The 24,433-nt window shown below is 40.4% G+C and overlaps 1 protein-coding gene across 1 annotated transcript in view; it reads left to right on the forward strand.

The window, feature by feature from the left end:
* The window catches only part of LOC130436606 (mucin-2-like), a gene marked incomplete at its 5' end in the record, with an annotated part of 52,367 nt that overhangs the window by 16,400 nt on the left and 11,534 nt on the right, over positions 1-24,433 (forward strand). The window contains 20 exons of the mRNA XM_056767406.1: positions 19,243-19,503; positions 19,616-19,679; positions 19,958-20,112; positions 20,228-20,325; positions 20,414-20,475; positions 20,653-20,753; positions 20,915-20,978; positions 21,257-21,411; positions 21,527-21,624; positions 21,713-21,774; positions 21,952-22,052; positions 22,214-22,277; positions 22,555-22,709; positions 22,825-22,922; positions 23,011-23,072; positions 23,250-23,350; positions 23,512-23,575; positions 23,853-24,007; positions 24,123-24,220; positions 24,309-24,370. Coding sequence (XP_056623384.1) covers positions 19,243-19,503; positions 19,616-19,679; positions 19,958-20,112; positions 20,228-20,325; positions 20,414-20,475; positions 20,653-20,753; positions 20,915-20,978; positions 21,257-21,411; positions 21,527-21,624; positions 21,713-21,774; positions 21,952-22,052; positions 22,214-22,277; positions 22,555-22,709; positions 22,825-22,922; positions 23,011-23,072; positions 23,250-23,350; positions 23,512-23,575; positions 23,853-24,007; positions 24,123-24,220; positions 24,309-24,370 — 2,080 coding nt within the window. The remainder of the gene's footprint in view (positions 1-19,242; positions 19,504-19,615; positions 19,680-19,957; positions 20,113-20,227; positions 20,326-20,413; positions 20,476-20,652; positions 20,754-20,914; positions 20,979-21,256; positions 21,412-21,526; positions 21,625-21,712; positions 21,775-21,951; positions 22,053-22,213; positions 22,278-22,554; positions 22,710-22,824; positions 22,923-23,010; positions 23,073-23,249; positions 23,351-23,511; positions 23,576-23,852; positions 24,008-24,122; positions 24,221-24,308; positions 24,371-24,433) is intronic.

Consider the following 24,433-nt stretch of genomic DNA (forward strand, 5'->3'; position numbering starts at 1 on the left):
GAAAACAACAACCCCATCTACAACACTGTCACCGACAACCACAAATGGTTCTTTGACAACTACAACACAACCATCAACCACAACAACAATTCCAAAACTCCCTACCACATCTGCTAAAACAAGCACAGAGTCTCTGATAACAACCACAGCTGCTTTAACTTCTTCAATTAAGGCTACCATAACCACAACAGCCCCCCCAATTACTACTACTGTTTCAAAGACAACCACACAAAAACCATCAACAACTACAAAACTTCCACATCTCTCATCCACTGCTGGAAAAACTAGAACTGAGTCTCAAATAAAAAAAACAATGCTTCCAATTACTACAACTGTTTCTCAGACAACTACATCAAAAGCTTCAACCACTACAACACTTCTAAATCTCACAACCAAAGCTGAAAATATGAGCACTGAGTCTCCCATAAAATCAACAATGCTCCCACTTACCACAACTGTTTCTCAGACAACTACCCCAACACCTTCATTCACTACAAAAATTCCAAATCTCCCAACCACACCTGAAAAAACAAGCCCTGAATCTCCCATTAAAACAACACCGCTTCCAATTACAACGGCCCTAACAAAAACAACACTTCCAACTACCATAGTTCGTTCTGAGACAACTAAAACAACACCTTTAACAACTACAACACTTTCAAATATCCCAACCACATCTGAAAAAACACACACCGATTCTCATATAACAACCACAGCACTTCTCACAACCAGTATTGCTCCAAAGACAGCTACAACAACACATTCAAGCCCTACAACATTTTCAAATCCCCTAACTGCAGCAGAAAAAACAAGCACTGAGTCTCCCATAAAAACCAAAACTGCTTCCACTTCTACAATTAAGTCTACCATAACCACAACAGCCCTTACAATTTCCATAACTATTTCTGCGGCAAACACAACAAAACCTTCAACCACCACAACACTTCCAAATTTCCCAACCACAGCTGCAAAACCAAACACTGACTCTTCGAAAACCACAACACTTCCAGCCACAACAACTGTTTCTGAGACCGTTAAGCCAACACCGTCAACCACACTTCAAAATCTACCATCCACTGCGGAAAGAACAAGCACATTGTCTCCCCTAACAAAATCAACACTTCCTATTACCACAGCTCATTCAGAGAAAACTACAACAACACCTTCAACCACTTCAAGACTTACAAATCTCCCAACCACTTCAAGACTTACAAATCTCCCAACCACAGCTGGAAAAACAAGCAGTGAGTCTCACATAACAACCACAACACTTTTCACAACCACTCCTACTCTTCAGACTGCTACAACAACCGATTCAAGCACTAAAACACTTTTAAATCCCTCTACTACGGCTGTAAAAACAAACACAGAATCTTCCAAAGAGTCAACAACACTTCCAACTACCAAAAGTGTTTCTGAGACAACCACATCAACTTCTTCAACCACTACAACACTTCCAAATCTCCCAACCACAGATGAAAAAATAAGCACTGAGTCTGCCATACAAACAACAACGCTTCCAACTATCACAACTGTTTCAGAGACAACAACAACCCCATCTACAACACTGTCACCGACAACCACAAACTCTTCTTTGACAACTACAACACAACCATCAACCGCAACAACAATTCCAAAACTCCCTACCACATCTGCAAAAACAAGCACAGAGTCTCCGATAACAACAACAGGTGCTTCAACTTCTACAATTAAGGCTACCATAACCACAACATCCCAACCAATTACTACAACTGTTTTAAAGACAACCACACCAAAACCGTCAACAACTACAATACTTCCATATCTCTCATCCACAGCTGAAAAAACTAGAACTGACTCTCACATAAAATCAACAACGCTTCCAATTGCCACAGCTGTTTCTAAGACAAGTATACCGACAGCTTCAACCACTACAACACTTCCAAATCTCCCAACCACAGCTCAAAGAACTACTACAACAACTGCTCCAACAACAACAACAACAGCTCCAACAACCACGACTGAGGTTTCAACTACCACAACAACAGCTCAACCAACTACAACTGAGGCTCCAACTACCACAACAACAGCTCAAACAACTACAACTGAGGCCCCAACCACCACAACTGAGGTTCCAGCTAACACAACAACAGCATCAATAACCACAACAACTGCTCAAACAACTACAACTGAGATTTTAACTACCATAACAACAGCTCCAACAAACACAACTGAGGTTCCGACTACCACAACAACAGATCCTACAACCACAACTGAGGGACCAACAACAACAGCCTCAAAAACCACAACTGAAGCTCCAACTACCACAACAACAGCTCCAACAACCATAACTGAGGCCCAAACAACAACAACAGCTCCAATAATTAAAACTGAGGCTCCAACTTCCACAAAAACAGCTACAACATCCACAACTCACACTTCAACTACCACAACAAGAGCTCCAACAACCACAACTAAGGCCCAAACTACCACAACAATAGCAGCAACAACCTCAACTGCGGCCCAAACTTCCACAACAACAGCTCCCACGTCCACAACAATCGCTCCATCAACCACAAAAACAGCTCCAACATCCATAACTGAGGCCCCAACAACAACAGCTTCAACAACCACAACTGACGCTCCAACTACCACAACAACAGGTCCTACATCCACAACTGAGGCCCAAACAACAACAGCTTCCACAACCACAACTGACGCTCCACCTACCACAACAACAGCTCAAACAACTACAACTGAGCCCCCAACAGCCACAACAATAGCTCCAACAACCACAACAGAGGCCCAAACTACCACACCAATAGCTCCAACAACCACAACTGCGACCCCAACTACCGCAACAATAGCTCCTACATCCACAACTGAGGTTCCAACTACCACAACAATAGCTCCAACAACCTCAACTGCGGGCCCAACTGCTACAACAACAGCTCCAACAACCAGAACGGAGGTTCCAGCTACCACAAAAATAGCTCCAACAACCAGAGCTGAGGTTCCAACTAACACAACAACAACTCCAACAACCACAACTGAGGCCCAAACTACCATACCAATAGCTCCAACAACCACAACTGAGGCCCCAACGACCACAACTGAGGCCCCAAATACCACAACTGAGGCCCCAACTACCACAACAATAGCTCCAACCACCACAGCAGAGGCCCAAACTACCACAATAATTGCTCCAACAACAACAACTGAGGCCTCGACTACCACAACAACAGCTGTTACACCCACAACTGTGGTTCCAACTACCACAACAACAGCTCCAACCACAACAACTGAGGCCCCAACAATAACAGCTCTAACAACAACAACTGAGGTCCCAACAATAATAGCTCCAACAACCACTACTGAGGGTCCAACAACAACTGAGGCCCCAACTACAACAACAGCAATATCGACAACCACAACTGAAGCTCTGCCTAATCCAACAACAACCGAGGCTCCCACTACCACAACATCAGCTCTAACAACCATAATTGAGGTTCCAACTTTCACAACTACAGCACAAACAATTACTACAATAGCTCAAACAACCAGGATTGAGGCTACAACTACAACAATAAAAGCTCCAACAACTCCAACAACCACATCTGAGGCCCCAACTACCACAACAACAACTCAGACTACCTCAACAACAGCTCTTGGAACCAAAACTGAGGCTAAAACTTCTATTACTACAGCTCCAGCATCAACAAATGAGGCTCCAAGAACCACAATAACAGCACCAACAACCACAACAATTTCTTCAACTACCAGTAAACTACCTCCTTCAAAAACATCAATTCCAAAACTACCAACCACTGTTGCAGAAACAAGCACAGATTCTCCAATAACAACCATAGCTGCATCAAGTCCTACAACAAAGGCTTTCATAAAGACAACAGCCCATCCAACCACCACCACAACTATTTACCAAACAGGTACAACGACAACGTTTCCTAAACTCCAAACCGCAAAAACAAATACAGAGTCTTCCATAACAACCTCAACACTTTCCACAAGCACAAAGTTTTCACAAACACCTTCAACAACACCTTCACGCACTACAACACTTTCAAATCACCCAACTACAGCTGCAAAAATAAGCACTAAGTCTCCCTTAAAAACAACAACCCTTCCAATTACCAAAACTGTTTCTGAGACAACAACAACACTGTCAACGACCACCACTAATGGTTCTGTGACAACTACAGCACCACCATCAATCACAACAACAATTCCAAAACTCCCGACCATATCTGAAAAAACAAGCACAGAGTCTTCGAAAGCAACCAGAGTTGCTCCAACTTCTACAATTAAGGCTACCATAACCACAACAGCCTTACCAATTACTACAACTGTTTCAAAGACAACCACACCAACGCCGTCAACAACTACAAAACTTCCATATCTCTCATCCACAGCTGAAAATACTAGAACAGAGTCTCCCATGACAAAGACAACACTTCCCACAACCACTAGTGCTCCTCGAACATCTACACAAAAAGCTTCAACGAATACAACACTTTTAAATCTCCCAACCACAGCTGAATATATGAGCACTGAGTCTCCCATAAAAACAACAATGCTTCCAATTACCACAACTGTTTCTCAGACAACTACACCAACACCTTTATTCACTACTACACTTCCAAATCTCCCAACCACGGCTGAAAAAACAACCACTCAATCTCTCATAAAAACAACAACACTTCCAATTACAACGGCCCTAACAAAAATAACACTTCCAACTACCACAGCTCGTTCTGAGACAACTACAACAACACCTTTAACAACTACAACACTATCAAATATCCCAACCACATCTGAAAACACACACACCGAGTCTCACATTAAAACAGCAGCACTTCTCACAACCACTGTTGCTCCAAAGACAGCTACAACAACACATTCAAGCACTAAAACACTTTTAAATCCCTCTACTACGGCTGTAAAAACAAACACAGAATCTTCCAAAGCAACAACAATACTTCCAGCCACAACAACTGTTTCTGAGACAGTCACATCTACTCCTTCAATCGGTACAACACTTCCAAATCTCCCAACTACAGCTGAAAGAACAAGCACTGAGTCTCCCATAAAAACAACAATGCTTTCAATTACCAACGCTCGTTCTGAGAGAGCTGCAACAACACCTTCAACCACAATAGCACTTTCAAATCTCCCAGCAACAGCAGCACAAACAAGCACTGAGTCTCCCATAAAAACCAAAACTGCTTCAACTTCTACAATTAAGTCTATTATGACCACAACAGCCCTTCCAATTACTAAAACTATTTCTCCGACAAAACCAACTAAATCTTCAACCAACACAACACTTCCAAATTTCCCAACCACAGCTGAGAAAACAAGCATTGAGTTTGCCATGACAACGATAACACTTCCCGCAACCACTAGTGCTCCTCAGACAGCTGCAAAAACCCCTTCAACCACTTCAACCCTTTCAAATCCCCCAACCAGTGCTGCAAAACCAAACATTGACTCTTCGAAATCCACAACACTTCCATCCACAACAACTGTTTCTGAGACCGTTAAACCAACACCATCAACCACACTTCAAAATCAACCATCCACGGCTAAAAGAACAAGCACATTGTCTCCCCTGACAAAATCAACACTTCCAATTACCACAGCTCATTCTGAGACAACTACAACCACACCTTCAACCACTTCAAGACTTGCAAATCTCCCAACAACAGCTGAAAAAACAAGCAGTGAGTCTCACATAACAACCACAACACTTGTCACAACCACTCCTGCTCTTCAGACAGCTTCAACAGCCGATTCAAGCACTAAAACACTTTTAAATCCCTCTACTACGGCTGTAAAAACAAACACAGAATCTTCCAAAGAGACAACAACACTTCCAACTACCAAAAGTGTTTCTGAGACAACCACATCAACTCCTTTAACCAATACAACACTTCCAAATCTCCCAACCACAGCTGAAAGAATAAGCACTGAGTCTGCCATACAAACAACAACGCTTTCAACTACCACAACTGTTTCAGAAACAACCCCATCTAAACCACTGTCACCAACCACCACAGATGTTTCTGTGACAACTACAACACAACCATCAACCACAACAACCATTCCAAAACTCCCAACGACATCTGAAAAAACTATCTTAGAGTCTCTGATAACAACCACAGGTTTTTCAACTTCCACTATTAAGGCTACCATAACCGAAACAGCCCTACCAATTACTTCAATCGTTTCAAAGACAACCACATCAACACCGTCAACAAATAAAAAACTTCCATATCTCTCATCCACAGGTGAAAAAACTAGAACTGAGTCTAACATAAAAACAACAACACTTCCAATTACCACAACGGTTTCAACCACTACAACACTTCCAAATCTCCCAAGCACTGCTGAAAAAATAAGCACTAAGTCTTACATAAAAACAACAACACTTCCAATTACCACAACTGTTTCTCAGACAACTACACCAACATCTTCATCCACTACAAGATTTTCAAATCTCCCAACCACAGCTGACAAAACAAGCACTGAATCTCCCTTAAAAACAACAACGCTTACAATTACAACGGCCCTATCAAAAACAATCGTTCCAACTAGAACAGCTAGTTCTGGGACAACTACAACAACTCCTTCAACCACTACAGCACTTTCAAATCTCCCAGCCAAAGATGTACAAACAAGTACTGAGTCACCAATTACAACCAAAACTGCTTCAACTTCTACCATTAAGTCTACTATGATCTCAACGGCCCTTCCAATTACCAAAACTATTTCTGCGACAAACACAAAAAAACCTTCAACCTACACAACACTTCCAAATTTCCCAACCACAGCTGAGAAAACAAGCATTGAGTTTGCCATGACAACGATAACACTTCCCGCAACCACTAGTGCTCCTCAGACAGCTGCAAAAACCCCTTCAACCACTTCAACCCTTTCAAATCCCCCAACAAGTGCTGCAAAACCAAACATTGACTCTTCGAAATCCACAACACTTCCATCCACAACAACTGTTTCTGAGACCGTTAAACCAACACTGTCAACCACACTTCAAAATGTACAATCCACAGCTGAAAGAACAAGCACATTGTCTCCCCTAACAAAATCAACACTTCCAATTACCACGTCTCATTCTGAGACAACAACAACAACATCTTCAACCACTTCAAGACTTACTAATCTCCAAACCAGAGCTGGAAAAACAAGCAGTGAGTCTTACATAACAACTACAACATCTTTTACAACCAATCCTGCTCTTCAGACAGCTACAACAGCCGATTCAAGGACTACAACACTTTTAATTCCCTCAACTACGGCTGTAAAAACAAACACAGAACCTTCCAAAGAGACAACAACACTTCCAACTACCAAAAGTGTCTCTGAGTCAGTCACATCAACACCTTCAACCAGTACAACACTTCCAAATCTCCCAACTACAGCTGAAAAAACAAGCACTGAGTCTCCCATAAAAACAACAACGCTTCCATTTACAACTGCTCATTCTGTGACAACTACGACAACACCTTCAACCACAACAACACTTTCAAATCTCCCAGCCACAGCTGAAAAAACAAGCACTCAATCTCAACAAACAACAAAACGTACAATTACAAGGGCCCTAAAAAATATAACACTTCCAACTACCACAGGTCGTTCCGAGACAACTACAACAACACCTTTAACAACTAAAACACTATCAAATATCCTAACCACATCTGAAAAAACACACACCGTGACTCAAATAACGACAACAGAACTTCTCACAACCACCATTGCTCCAAAGACAGCTAAAACAACACATTCAAGCATAATAACACTTTCAGATCCCCTAACAGCAGCTGTAAAAACAAACACAGAATCTTCCAAAGCCACAACAACACTTCCAGCCACAACAACTGTTTCTGAGTCAGTCACATCAACACCTTCAACCAATACAACACTTTCAAATCTCCCAGCCACAGCTGAAAAAACAAGCACTCAATCTCAACAAACAACAAAACTTACAATTACAACGGCCCTAAAAAATATAACACTTCCAACAACCACAGCTCGTTCCGAGACAACTACAACAACACCTTTAACAACTACAACACTATCAAATATCCCAACCATATCTGAAAAAACACACACCGTGTCTCACATAAAGACCACAGAACTTCTTACAACCACCATTGCTCCAAAGACAGCTAAAACAACACATTCAAGCATTATAACACTTCCAGATCCCCTAACAGCAGCTGTAAAAACAAACACAGAATCTTCCAAAGCCACAACAACACTTCCAGCCACAACAACTGTTTCTGAGTCAGTCACATCAACACCTTCAACCAGTACAACACTTCCAAATCTCCCAACTACAGCTGAAAAAACAAGCACTGAGTCTCCCATAAAAACAACAACGCTTCCATTTACAACAACTCATTCTGAGACAACTACGACAACACCTTCAACCACAACAAAACTTTCAAATCTCCCAGCTGCACAAACAAGTTCTGAGTCACCCATTACAACCAAAACTGCTTCAACTTCTACAATTAGGTCTAATATGACATCAACAGCCCTTCCAATTACCACAACTATTTCTGCGACAAACACAACAACACCTTCAACAATAATTCCAAATCTCCCAACGAGATCAGAAAATTCAAGCACTGAATCAATGACAAAAATTCCCACAACCACTAGTACTCCTCACACATTTAAGACAACACTTTCAATCACTTCAACCCTTCCAAATCCCCCAACCACAGCTGCAAAACCAAACCCTGACACTTCAAAAACCGCAACACTTCCAGCCACAACAACTGTTTCTGAGACCGTTACACAAAGCCCATCAACCACACTTCAAAATCTACCATTCACGGCTGAAAGAACAAGCACATTGTCTCCCCTAACAAAATCAACACTTCCAATTACCACAGCTCATTCTGAGACAACTACAAAAACACCTCCAACAACTTCAAGATTTCCAAATCTCCCAACCACAGCTGTAAAAACAAGCAGTGAGTCTCACATAACAACCAAAACACTTTTTACAACCACTCCTGCTCTTCAGACAGCTACAACAGCCGAACCAAGCACTAGAACACTTTTAAAACCCTTAACTACGGTTGTAAAAACAAACACAAAATCTTACAAAGAGACAACAACACTTCCAACTACCAAAAGTGTTTCTGAGACAACCACATCAACTCCTTCAACCACTACAACACTTCCAAATCTCCCAACCACAGCTGGAAATACAAGCAGTGAGTCTCACATAACAACTACAACACTTGTCAAAACCACTCCTGGTCTTCAGACAGCTACAACAGCCGAATCAAGCACTAGAACACTTTTAAATCTCTCAACCGCTGCTGACAATACAAGCACTGAGTCTCCGATAAAAGCAACAATGCTTCCAATTACCACAACTGTTTCTCAGACGACCACACCCACACAACCATCAACCACAACAACACTTTCAAATCTCCCAACCACATCTGCAAAAACAAGCAAAGAGTCTCAGATAACAACCACAGGTGCTTTAACTTCTACAATTAAGGCAACAATAACCACAACATCCCTACCAATTACTACAACTGTTTCAAAGACAACCACACCAACACCGTCAACAACAAAACTTCCATACCTCTCACCCACTGCTGAAAAAACTAGTACAGAGTCACACATTAAATCAACAACGCTTGCAATTACCACAACGGTTTCTAAGACAACTACACCAATACCTTTATCCACTACAACACTTTCAAATCTTCCAACCACAGCTGAAAAAACAAGCACTCAATCTCAACAAACAACAAAAATTACAATTACAACTGCCCTAAAAAAAATAACACTTCCAACTACCACAGCTCGTTCCGAGACAACTACAACAACACCTTTAACAACTACAACACTATCAAATATCCCAAACACATCTGAAAAAACACACACCCTGTCTCACATAACGACCACAGAACTTCTTACAACCACCATTGCTCCAAAGACAGCTAAAACAACACATTCAAGCATTATAACACTTTCAGATCCCCTAACAGCAGCTGTAGAAACAAACACAGAATCTTCCAAAGCCACAACAACACTCCAAGCCACAACAACTGTTTCTGAGACAGTCACATCTACACCTTCAATCGGTACAATACTTCCAAATCTCCCAACTACAGCTGAAAAAACAAGCACCGAGTCTCCCATAAAATCACCAACGCTTCCATTAACAACAACTTATTCTGAGACAACTACGACAACACCTTCAACCACAACAACGCTTTCAAGTCTCCCAGCCACAGCTGCACAAACAAGTTCTGAGTCACCCATTACAACCAAAACTGCTTCAACTTCTACAATTAAGTCTAATATGACATCACCAGCCCTTCCAATTACCACAACTATTTCTGCGACAAACACAACAACACCTTCAACAATAATTCCAAATCTCCTAACGAGATCTGAAAATTCAAGGTCTGAGTCTCCCATGACAATGACAAAAATTCCCACAACCACTAGTACTCCTCACACATTTAAGACAACACTTTCAACCACTTCAACCCTTCCAAATCCCCCAACCACAGCTGCAAAACCAAACACTGACTCTTCAAAAACCGCAACACTTCCAGCCACAACAACTGTTTCTGAGACCGTTACACAAAGCCCATCAACCACACTTCAAAATCTACCATCCACGGCTGAAAGAACAAGCACATTGTCTCCCCTAACAAAATCAACACTTCCAATTACCACAGGTCATTCTGAGACAACTACAAAAACACCTTCAACAACATCAAGAGTTCCAAATCTCCCAATCACAGCTGGAAAAACAAGCAGTGAGTCTCATATAACAACCAAAACACTTTTTACAACCACTCCTGCTCTTCAGACAGCTACAACGGCCGATTCAAGCACAAGAACACTTTTAAATCCCTTAACTACGGTTGTAAAAACAAACACAAAATCTTTCAAAGAGACAACAACACTTCCAACTACCAAAAGTGTTTCTGAGACAACCACATCAACTCCTTCAACCACTACAACACTTCCAAATCTCCCAATCACAGCTGAAAGAATAAGCACTGAGTCTGCCATACAAACAACAACGCTTCCAACTACCACAACTGTCTCAGAAACAACCACAACCCCATCTACAACACTGTCACTGACCACCACAGATGTTTTTGTGAAAACTACAACACAACCAATAACCACAACAATTCCAAAACTCCCAACCACACGGGCAAAATCAACCACAGAGTCTCAGATATCAACCACAGGTGCTTCAACTTCTACAATTAAGGCTGCCATAACAAAAACAGCCCTACCAATTACTACAACCGTTTCAAAGACAACCACACCAACACCAACACCGTCAACAAATACAAAACTTCCATATCTCTCATCCACAGCTGAAAAAACAAGCACTGAATCTCCCATAAAATCAACAATGCTCCCACTTACAACGTCCCTAACAAAAACAATGGTTCCAACTACCACAGCTAGTTCTGAGACAACTACAACAACTCCTTCAACCACTACAGCACTTCCAAATCTACCAACCACAGCTGAAAAAATAAGGACTGAGTCTGCCATACAAACAACAACGCTTCCAACTACCACAATTGTTTCAGAGACAAATACAACCCCATCTACAACACTGTCACCGACCACCACAAATGCTTCTTTGACAACTACAACACAACCATCAACCACAACAACAATTCCAAAACTCCCTACCACATTTGGAAAATCAAGCACAGAGTCTCCGATAACAACCACAGATACTTCAACTTCTACAATTAAGGCTACCAAAACCACAACATCCCTACAAATTACTACAACTGTTTCAAAGACATCTACACCAATATCTTTATCCGCTACAACACTTTCAAATCTTCCAACCACAGCTGAAAAAACAAGCAGTGAGTCTCACATAACAACTACAACACTTGTCCAAACCACTCCTGGTCTTCAGACAGCTACAACAGCCGATTCAAGCACTAGAACACTTTTAAGTCTCCCAACCACAGCTAAAAATACAAGCACTGAGTCTCCCATAAAAACAACAATGCTTCCAATTACCACAACTGTTTCTCAGACAACTACACCAACACAACCATCAACCACAACAACACTTTCAAATCTCCCAACCACATCTGCAAAAACAAGCAAAGAGTCTCAGATAACAACCACAGGAGCTTTAACTTCTACAATTAAGGCTATCATGACCACAACATCCCTACCAATTATTACAACTATTTCAAAGACAACCACACCAACACCGTCAACAACAAAACTTCCATACCTCTCACCCACTGCTGAAAAAACTAGAACCGAGTCTCCCATAAAATCATCAATGCTTCCAATTACCACAAATGTTTCTCAGACAACTAAACCTACTCCTTCAACCACTACAACACTTCCAAATCTCCAAACCACAGCTGAAAATACGAGCACTGAGTCTCCCATAAAATCAACAATGCTTCCACTTACCAAAACTGTTTCTCAGACAACTACACCAGCATCTTCATCCACTATAACACTTTCCAATCTCCCAACCACAGCTGACAAAACAAGGACTGAGTCTGCCATACAAACAACAACGCTTCCAACTACCACAATTGTTTCAGAGACAAATACAACCCCATCTACAACACTGTCACCGACCACCACAGATGTTTTTGTGAAAACTACAACACAACCAATAACCACAACAATTCCAAAACTCCCAACCACACGGGCAAAATCAACCACAGAGTCTCAGATATCAACCACAGGTGCTTCAACTTCTACAATTAAGGCTGCCATAACAAAAACAGCCCTACCAATTACTACAACCGTTTCAAAGACAACCACACCAACACCGTCAACAAATACAAAACTTCCATATCTCTCATCCACAGCTGAAAAAACAAGCACTGAATCTCCCATAAAATCAACAATGCTCCCACTTACCACAATTGTTTCTAAGACAACTACACCAACATCTTCATCCACTACAACACTTTCAAATCTCCCAACCACATCTGACAAAACAAGCACTGAATATCCCATAAAAACAAAAATGCTTCCAATTACAACGTCCCTAACAAAAACAATGGTTCCAACTACCACAGCTAGTTCTGAGACAACTACAACAACTCCTTCAACCACTACAGCACTTCCAAATCTACCAACCACAGCTGAAAAAATAAGGACTGAGTCTGCCATACAAACAACAACGCTTCCAACTACCACAATTGTTTCAGAGACAAATACAACCCCATCTACAACACTGTCACCGACCACCACAAATGCTTCTTTGACAACTACAACACAACCATCAACCACAACAACAATTCCAAAACTCCCTACCACATTTGGAAAATCAAGCACAGAGTCTCCGATAACAACCACAGATACTTCAACTTCTACAATTAAGGCTACCAAAACCACAACATCCCTACCAATTACTACAACTGTTTCAAAGACATCTACACCAATATCTTTATCCGCTACAACACTTTCAAATCTTCCAACCACAGCTGAAAAAACAAGCACTCAATCTCAACAAACAACAAAACTTACAATTACAACTGCCCTAAAAAAAATAACACTTCCAACTACCACAGCTCGTTCCGAGACAACTACAACAACACCTTTAACAACTACAACACTATCAAATATCCCAACCACATCTGAAAAAACACACACCCTGTCTCACATAACGACCACAGAACTTCTTACAACCACCATTGCTCCAAAGACAGCTAAAACAACATATTCAAGCATTATAACCCTTTCAGATCCCCTAACAGCAGCTGTAAAAACAAACACAGAATCTTCCAAAGCCACAACAACACTTCCAGCCACAACAACTGTTTCTGAGACAGTCACATCTACACCTTCAATCGGAACACAACCAAATCTCCCAACTACAGCTGAAAAAACAAGCACCGAGTCTCCCATAAAATCACCAACGCTTCCATTTACAACAACTCATTCTGAGACAACTACGACAACACCATTAACCACAACAACACTTTCAAATCTCCCAGCCACAGCTGCACAAACAAGTTCTGAGTCACCCATTACAACCAAAAGTGCATCAACTTCTACAATTAAGTCTAATATGACATCAACAGCCCTTCCAATTACCACAACTATTTCTGCGACAAACACAACAACACCTTCAACAATAATTCCAAATCTCCTAACGAGATCTGAAAATTCAAGCACTGAGTCTCCCATGACAATGACAAAAATTCCCACAACCACTAGTACTCCTCACACATTTAAGACAACACTTTCAACCACTTCAACCCTTCCAAATCCCCCAACCACAGCTGCAAAACCAAACACTGACTCTTCAAAAACCGCAACACTTCCAGCCACAACAACTGTTTCTGAGACCGTTACACAAAGCCCATCAACCACACTTCAAAATCTACCATCCACGGCTGAAAGAACAAGCACATTGTCTCCCCTAACAAAATCAACACTTCCAATTACCACAGGTCATTCTGAGACAACTACAAAAACACCTCCAACAACTTCAAGACTTCCAAATCTCCCAACCACAGCTGGAAAATCAAGCAGTGAGTCTCACATAACAACCAAAACACTTTTTACAACCACTCCTGCTCTTCAGACAGCTACAACAGCCGAATCAAGCACTAGAACACTTTTAAAACCCTTAACTACGGTTGTAAAAACAAACACAAAATCTTACAAAGAGACAACAACACTTCCAACTACCAAAAGTGTTTCTGAGACAACCACATCAACTTCTTCAACCACTACAACACTTCCAAATCTCCCAACCACAGCTGAAAAAACAAGCAGTGAGTCTCACATAACAACTACAACACTTGTCAAAACCACTCCTGGTCTTCAGACAGCTACAACAGCCGATTCAAGCACTAGAACACTTTTAAATCTCCCAACCACAGCTAAAAATACAAGCACTGAGTCTCCCATAAAAACAACAATGCTTCCAAGTACCACAACTGTTTCTCAGACAACTACACCAACACAACCATCAACCACAACAACACTTTCAAATCTCCCAACCACATCTGCAAAAACAAGCAAAGAGTCTCAGATAACAACCACAGGAGCTTTAACTTCTACAATTAAGGCTATCATGACCACAACATCCCTACCAATTATTACAACTATTTCAAAGACAACCACACCAACACCGTCAACAACAAAACTTCCATACCTCTCACCCACTGCTGAAAAAACTAGAACCGACTCTCCCATAAAATCATCAATGCTTCCAATTACCACAAATGTTTCTCAGACGACTAAACCAACTCCTTCAACCACTACAACACTTCCAAATCTCCAAACCACAGCTGAAAATACGAGCACTGAGTCTCCCATAAAATCAACAATGCTTCCACTTACCAAAACTGTTTCTCAGACAACTACACCAGCATCTTCATCCACTATAACACTTTCAAATCTCCCAACCACAGCTGAAAAAACAAGCACTGAATCTCCCATAAAAACAACAACGCTTCCAATTACAACGGCCCTAACAAAAACAATGGTTCCAACTACCATAGCTAGTTCTGAGACAACTACAACAACTCCTTTAGCCGCTACAACACTTCCAAATCTTCCAACCACAGCTGAAAAAATAAGCACTGAGTCTGCCATACAAAAAACAACGCTTCCAACTACAATAACTGTTTCGGAAACAATAACAACCCCATCTACAACACTGTCACCGACCACCACAAATGTTTCTGTGACAACTACAACACAACCATCAACCACAACAACAATTCCAAAACTCCCAACCACATCTGCGAAGACAAGCAAAGAGTCTCAGATAACAACCACAGGAGCTTTAACTTCTACAATTAAGGCTATCATGACCACAACATCCCTACCAATTATTACAACTATTTTAAAGACAACCACACCAACACCGTCAACAACAAAACTTCCATACCTCTCACCCACTGCTGAAAAAACTAGAACCGAGTCTCCCATAAAATCATCAATGCTTCCAATTACCACAAATGTTTCTCAGACAACTAAACCAACTCCTTCAACCACTACAACACTTCCAAATCTCCAAACCACAGCTGAAAATACGAGCACTGAGTCTCCCATAAAATCAACAATGCTTCCACTTACCAAAACTGTTTCTCAGACAACTACACCAGCATCTTCATCCACTATAACACTTTCAAATCTCCCAACCACAGCTGAAAAAACAAGCACTGAATCTCCCATAAAAACAACAACGCTTCCAATTACAACGGCCCTAACAAAAACAATGGTTCCAACTACCATAGCTAGTTCTGAGACAACTACAACAACTCCTTTAGCCTCTACAACACTTCCAAATCTTCCAACCACAGCTGAAAAAATAAGCACTGAGTCTGCCATACAAAAAACAACGCTTCCAACTACAATAACTGTTTCGGAAACAATAACAACCCCATCTACAACACTGTCACCGACCACCACAAATGTTTCTGTGACAACTACAACACAACCATCAACCACAACAACAATTCCAAAACTCCCAACCACATCTGCGAAGACAAGCAAAGGGTCTCCGATAACAACCACAGGTGCTTTAACTTCTACAATTAAGGCAACCATAACCAGAACAGCCCTACCAATTACTAAAACTATTTCAAAGACAAACACCCCAACACTGTCAAAAACTACAAAACTTCCATATATCTCATCCACAGCGGAAAAAATTAGAACTAAGTCTCACATAAAAACAACAACTTTTCCATTTACCACAACTGTTACCACAACTGTTTCTCAGACAACTAAACAAACAGCTTCAACCACTACAACACTTTTAAATTTCCCAGCCACAGCCGAAAAAACAAGCACTGATTCTCCCATGACAATGACAACACTTCCTACAACCACTAGTGCTCCTCAGACAGCTACAACAACACCTTCAACCCTTCCAAATCCCTCAACCACAGCTGCAAAACCAAACACTGACTCTTCCAAAACCACAACACTTTCAGCCACAGCGACTGTTTCTGAAACCGTTACACCAACACCGTCAACCACACTTCAAAATCTACTATCCACTGCTGAAAGAACAAGCACATTGTCTCCCCTAACAAAATCAACACTTCCAATTACCACAGCTCATTTTGAGACAACTGCAACAACAACTTCAACCACTTCAAGACTTCCAAATCTCACAACCACAGCAGGCAAAACATGCACCAAGTCTCACATAACAACACTTGTCACAACCACGTTTGCTCTTCAGACAGCTACAACAGCTGATTCTAGCACTAGAAAACTTTTAAATCCCTCAACCACGGCTGTAAAAAATCTCCCAACTACAGCTGAAAAAATAAGCACTGAGTCTGCCATACAAACAACCCCATCTACAACACTGTCTCCAATCAACACAAATGTTTATGTGACAATTACAACACCACCATCAACCACAACAACAACTCCAATACTCCCAACCACATCTGCGAAGACAAGCACAGGGTCTCCGATAACATCCACAGGTGCTTCAACTTCTACAATTAAGGCAACCATAACCACAACAGCCCTACCAATTACTACAAATGTTGCAAAGACAACCACGCTAACACTGTCAACAACTACAAAGCTTCCACATCTCTTATCCACAGCTAGAACTGAGTCTCCCATAAAAACAACAATGCTTCCAATTACCACAACTGTTTCTCAGACAATCACACCAACTCCTTCATCCACTAAAACACTTTCAAATCTCCCAGCCACAGCTAGAAAAACAAGCTCTGAATCTCACCTAAAATCAACAATGCTTCCAATTACAACGGTCCTAACAAAAAAAATGCTTTCAACTAGCACAGCAAGTTTTGAGACAACTACAACACTTTCAAATCTCCCAAGCACAGCGAGAAAAACAAGCAGTGAGTCTCACATAACAACCACAACACATCTCACACCCACTGCTGCCTTACAGACAGCTACAACAACTGATTCAATTAGTGGAACACTTTCAAATTATTCAACTACTGCTGTAAAAACAAACACAGAATCTTTCAAGTCCACAACAACACTTCCAATAACCACTGCTTCTCCTAAGACAACTACAACACTACCATCAACCATAAGAACTATTCCAAAACTCCCAACCACAGCTGATAAAACAAGCGCAGAATCTCCAATAACAACAACAGCTGCTTCAACGTCTAGAATTACGGCTACCATAACCACAACAGTCTTTCCAAGCACCACAGCTAATTATGAGACAACCACATTAACATCTTCGACCAAAACAACACTTCCAAATCTCCCAACCACAGCTGAAAAAACAAGCACAGAGTCTCACCTAAAAACAACAACGCTTGCAATTACAATGGCCTTTTCAACCACCACAACTGTTTTGCAGACAGGTAAAACAACACTTTCAACCACTAAAATACTTCAAAAACTCCGGAAAACATCAGCACAACCAAGCACTGTTTTTCCTATAACAACCACAACTGCATCAACTTCTACCATTAAATCTACCACTACCACAACAGCCCTTCCATTTACCATAAATCTTTCTGAGACAACAATACCAACACATTCAGCCACTTAAATACTTTTAAATCTACCTACCATAGCTGAAAAAACAAGCACTCAGTCTCCCATGAAAACGACAACAACAACACTTCGAGCCGCAACATCTGTTTCTGAAACAGTTATACAAACACCTTCTACCACCACAACACTTCCAAATCTTCCTTTCAGCAGATGTAAAAACAAGAACTGAATGTTCCATACCAACCACAACTGCACTCATCGCATTGATTCACTATAAGTTCATGTTGTTCACAGTATTCACGTACACACCGATTGGCAAAAAAACACAGACATATGATTTAGTTTGACATACCGCGCGTGTGGTTCATGTATGTCACTTTTTTTTTGACAAGTGGACCAAGTTAAGTTTGAGAACCCAGCACGTTTAACAGTGTAAAGAAGTCGTAATGTCTCATTTTGCCTCCGGTTTAAACTATTTTACTCTGCTCGTGGTAGATTGCGTTGGTCATTATGGAAAACAGACATTAAACCTGGGTTTTAAATGTGCGCCCAAATCACCTGAAGAAATTTCCACTCCTATCAGCGCTTTTTTGAAATAGTGCTCTCTCACTATTTGGACCTGTTTAGTAAATCTGGCACCTGAACTCCAATAACCACAACAACTGTATTGATATATTGCCATTAAGGCTCCTGTTATCACAACAGCATTTACAATAACCACAACTGTTTTTCTTACAGGTACAAAAACATCTCCAACCACTACAACTCTTCCAAGAACTCTAAGTACAGCTTCAAGAACAGACACTGAGGGTGTGATAAGCACTAGAGTACCTCCAACCACTACAACTGTTCCTCAGACAGCACTTTTCACCCCCACAAGACTTCCACAGCTTCTAACCACAGATGCAAAAACAGAGACTGAGTCTCCAGCTGCTCAAGCTTCACTGACAACAAACAATACAACAACCTTAATTATTACTGCAATCACAACCACAAAAGGTGTCCCTCACACATATATGGTGTTCACAAGCACAATTATCTAAATGTATTCTATCTAAATGTCTAAATATTATCTAAATCTATTCTATCTCACTTCCATCTGAATTTGTAGGACTGACCACTACAACAGTGCCTCCACTGGCAAGTATCTTCCCTGTGACATCTGTACCGCAAAGGTAAGTGCAGATTTTTTCGTACCTGTTATAAAACAGCATATGCTCCTTATGTATGTATTGAAACATGGTAGCTGGTCATGAACTGGTTTAAGCTGGTCCTGAGCAGGAGCTAGTTGCTTAGGACCAGCTTAGAACTAGCACATGACCAGATCTAACCAGCTACCATGCTTCAAAACATACCTAACCAGCATATGCTGTTTCCTCAACAGGGTTTTCTGTAATCATTATTTCAATGGCAAACTATAAAACGTATTTAATAAACATGTTTCCCTTTGCAGATCTGGTTCAGCAGTGGTCACAAGCAGACTAGTGTTCAACTCCTCATCTCCTGTCCCCAGTGAAGATCTGGTGCTCATTGCTGTCACCACTCTGAGAAAAAACAGAGAGTCACAACTCAATGAAACAGTGAAAGTGGGGAATGTCACCTTTGAAAGTAAGTGTCATCATTTTCAAATAAAAAGCATATTTCTACATCATGATACAAATGTTAGGAACAGTGAAGAATATTAAGCTGTGGCACAATCTAAAATAAATATATTTCTACACAGAAATCTCGGACACCTCATATGCTCTCATCATCACATTTTCTCTGAGTAACATCAGCATTCCACAAAACCAAGAACTGCAAAATACAATCAACAATGCGGTAAATATTCTTAATTCATCCAATCAAAGAGTTTTCTCCAAAGCAAATGCTCCCTGGTATTGATAAATGGCTTGATTCTCACTAACAGCTGAACACTCTTCTGAATGAGCCTACAAGTCCGGTTCTTCAACCCAAGACCTCAGACTTCACGTAAGATGACATTTGACTTCTGCCTCGAAATGACATTTGTTCATTAGAGAAATGCAAGAAAACATTTTAGGATACTGAAGCAACCAAACTGAAAACATATATTCAACTAAGTGTTAACAAAACTGTTTCATGTTAATCGAAACTTTTTAGAAAAATCTTGTCTGTTTTTTCTTACAGGAGCTCATTGGACCAAATAAATGGCAATATAAATTACACCTTCAAAGAAGGAGATGATATAAAACCAGTCAGCTACTTAAAACTTCTTCAGTCACTTATGGGTATGTCCATTGTAATCTCCAAATGCCTAAATATCTTTAATAAAAAGAAACTTGTGTATCATCAAAAACATTTCAATGTTATTGTTTCCTTCTGAATTTAACCGCAGGATTAGTTTTGATCAAAATGTGTTCAATCTAATCGCTTTTGTCTGAATTTGTAGGACTGACCACTACAACAGTGCCTCCACTGGCAAGTATCTTCCCTGTGACATCTGTACCGCAAAGGTAAGTGCAGATTTTTTCGTACCTGTTATAAAACAGCATATGCTCCTTATGTATGTATTGAAACATGGTAGCTGGTCATGAACTGGTTTAAGCTGGTCCTGAGCAGGAGCTAGTTGCTTAGGAGCAGCTTAGAACTAGCACATGACCAGATCTAACCAGCTACCATGCTTCAAAACATACCTAACCAGCATATGCTGTTTCCTCAACAGGGTTTTCTGTAATCATTATTTCAATGGCAAACTATAAAACGTATTTAATAAACATGTTTCCCTTTGCAGATCTGGTTCAGCAGTGGTCACAAGCAGACTAGTGTTCAACTCCTCATCTCCTGTCCCCAGTGAAGATCTGGTGCTCATTGCTGTCACCACTCTGAGAAAAAACAGAGAGTCACAACTCAATGAAACAGTGAAAGTGGGGAATGTCACCTTTGAAAGTAAGTGTCATCATTTTCAAATAAAAAGCATATTTCTACATCATGATACAAATGTTAGGAACAGTGAAGAATATCAAGCTGTGGCACAATCTAAAATAAATATATTTCTACACAGAAATCTCGGACACCTCATATGCTCTCATCATCACATTTTCTCTGAGTAACATCAGCATTCCACAAAACCAAGAACTGCAAAATACAATCAACAATGCGGTAAATATTCTTAATTCATCCAATCAAAGAGTTTTCTCCAAAGCAAATGCTCCCTGGTATTGATAAATGGCTTGATTCTCACTAACAGCTGAACACTCTTCTGAATGAGCCTACAAGTCCGGTTCTTCAACCCAAGACCTCAGACTTCACGTAAGATGACATTTGACTTCTGCCTCGAAATGACATTTGTTCATTAGAGAAATGCAAGAAAACATTTTAGGATACTGAAGCAACCAAACTGAAAACATATATTCAACTAAGTGTTAACAAAACTGTTTCATGTTAATCGAAACTTTTTAGAAAAATCTTGTCTGTTTTTTCTTACAGGAGCTCATTGGACCAAATAAATGGCAATATAAATTACACCTTCAAAGAAGGAGATGATATAAAACCAGTCAGCTACTTAAAACTTCTTCAGTCACTTATGGGTATGTCCATTGTAATCTCCAAATGCCTAAATATCTTTAATAAAAAGAAACTTGTGTATCATCAAAAACATTTCAATGTTATTGTTTCCTTCTGAATTTAACCGCAGGATTAGTTTTGATCAAAATGTGTTCAATCTAATCGCTTTTGTCTGAATTTGTAGGACTGACCACTACAACAGTGCCTCCACTGGCAAGTATCTTCCCTGTGACATCTGTACCGCAAAGGTAAGTGCAGATTTTTTCGTACCTGTTATAAAACAGCATATGCTCCTTATGTATGTATTGAAACATGGTAGCTGGTCATGAACTGGTTTAAGCTGGTCCTGAGCAGGAGCTAGTTGCTTAGGAGCAGCTTAGAACTAGCACATGACCAGATCTAACCAGCTACCATGCTTCAAAACATACCTAACCAGCATATGCTGTTTCCTCAACAGGGTTTTCTGTAATCATTATTTCAATGGCAACTATAAAACGTATTTAATAAACATGTTTCCCTTTGCAGATCTGGTTCAGCAGTGGTCACAAGCAGACTAGTGTTCAACTCCTCATCTCCTGTCCCCAGTGAAGATCTGGTGCTCATTGCTGTCACCACTCTGAGAAAAAACAGAGAGTCACAACTCAATGAAACAGTGAAAGTGGGGAATGTCACCTTTGAAAGTAAGTGTCATCATTTTCAAATAAAAAGCATATTTCTACATCATGATACAAATGTTTGGAACCGTGAAGAATATCAAGCTGTGGCACAATCTAAAATAAATATATTTCTACACAGAAATCTCGGACACCTCATATGCTCTCATCATCACATTTTCTCTGAGTAACATCAGCATTCCACAAAACCAAGAACTGCAAAATACAATCAACAATGCGGTAAATATTCTTAATTCATCCAATCAAAGAGTTTTCTCCAAAGCAAATGCTCCATGGTATTGATAAATGGCTTGATTCTCACTAACAGCTGAACACTCTTCTGAATGAGCCTACAAGTCCGGTTCTTCAACCCAAGACCTCAGACTTCACGTAAGATGACATTTGACTTCTGCCTCGAAATTACATTTGTTCATTAGAGAAATGCAAGAAAACATTTTAGGATACTGAAGCAACCAAACTGAAAACATACATTCAACTAAGTGTTAACAAAACTGTTTCATGTTAATCGAAACTTTTTAGAAAAATCTTGTCTGTTTTTTCTTACAGGAGCTCATTGGACCAAATAAATGGCAATATAAATTACACCTTCAAAGAAGGAGATGATATAAAACCAGTCAGCTACTTAAAACTTCTTCAGTCACTTATGGGTATGTCCATTGTAATCTCCAAATGCCTAAATATCTTTGTTAAAAAGAAACTTGTGTATCATCAAAAACATTTCAATGTTATTGTTTCCTTCTGAATTTAACCGCAGGATTAGTTTTGATCGAAATGTGTTCAATCTAATCGCTTTTGTCTGAATTTGTAGGACTGACCACTACAACAGTGCCTCCACTGGCAAGTATCTTCCCTGTGACATCTGTACCGCAAAGGTAAGTGCAGATTTTTTCGTACCTGTTATAAAACAGCATATGCTCCTTATGTATGTATTGAAACATGGTAGCTGGTCATGAACTGGTTTAAGCTGGTCCTGAGCAGGAGCTAGTTGCTTAGGAGCAGCTTAGAACTAGCACATGACCAGATCTAACCAGCTACCATGCTTCAAAACATACCTAACCAGCATATGCTGTTTCCTCAACAGGGTTTTCTGTAATCATTATTTCAATGGCAACTATAAAACGTATTTAATAAACATGTTTCCCTTTGCAGATCTGGTTCAGCAGTGGTCACAAGCAGACTAGTGTTCAACTCCTCATCTCCTGTCCCCAGTGAAGATCTGGTGCTCATTGCTGTCACCACTCTGAGAAAAAACAGAGAGTCACAACTCAATGAAACAGTGAAAGTGGGGAATGTCACCTTTGAAAGTAAGTGTCATCATTTTCAAATAAAAAGCATATTTCTACATCATGATACAAATGTTTGGAACCGTGAAGAATATCAAGCTGTGGCACAATCTAAAATAAATATATTTCTACACAGAAATCTCGGACACCTCATATGCTCTCATCATCACATTTTCTCTGAGTAACATCAGCATTCCACAAAACCAAGAACTGCAAAATACAATCAACAATGCGGTAAATATTCTTAATTCATCCAATCAAAGAGTTTTCTCCAAAGCAAATGCTCCCTGGTATTGATAAATGGCTTGATTCTCACTAACAGCTGAACACTCTTCTGAATGAGCCTACAAGTCCGGTTCTTCAACCCAAGACCTCAGACTTCACGTAAGATGACATTTGACTTCTGCCTCGAAATTACATTTGTTCGTTAGAGAAATGCAAGAAAAC

The sequence above is a fragment of the Triplophysa dalaica genome, chromosome 2, assembly GCF_015846415.1.
Source record: "Triplophysa dalaica isolate WHDGS20190420 chromosome 2, ASM1584641v1, whole genome shotgun sequence".
Taxonomy (NCBI): Eukaryota; Metazoa; Chordata; class Actinopteri; order Cypriniformes; family Nemacheilidae; genus Triplophysa; species Triplophysa dalaica.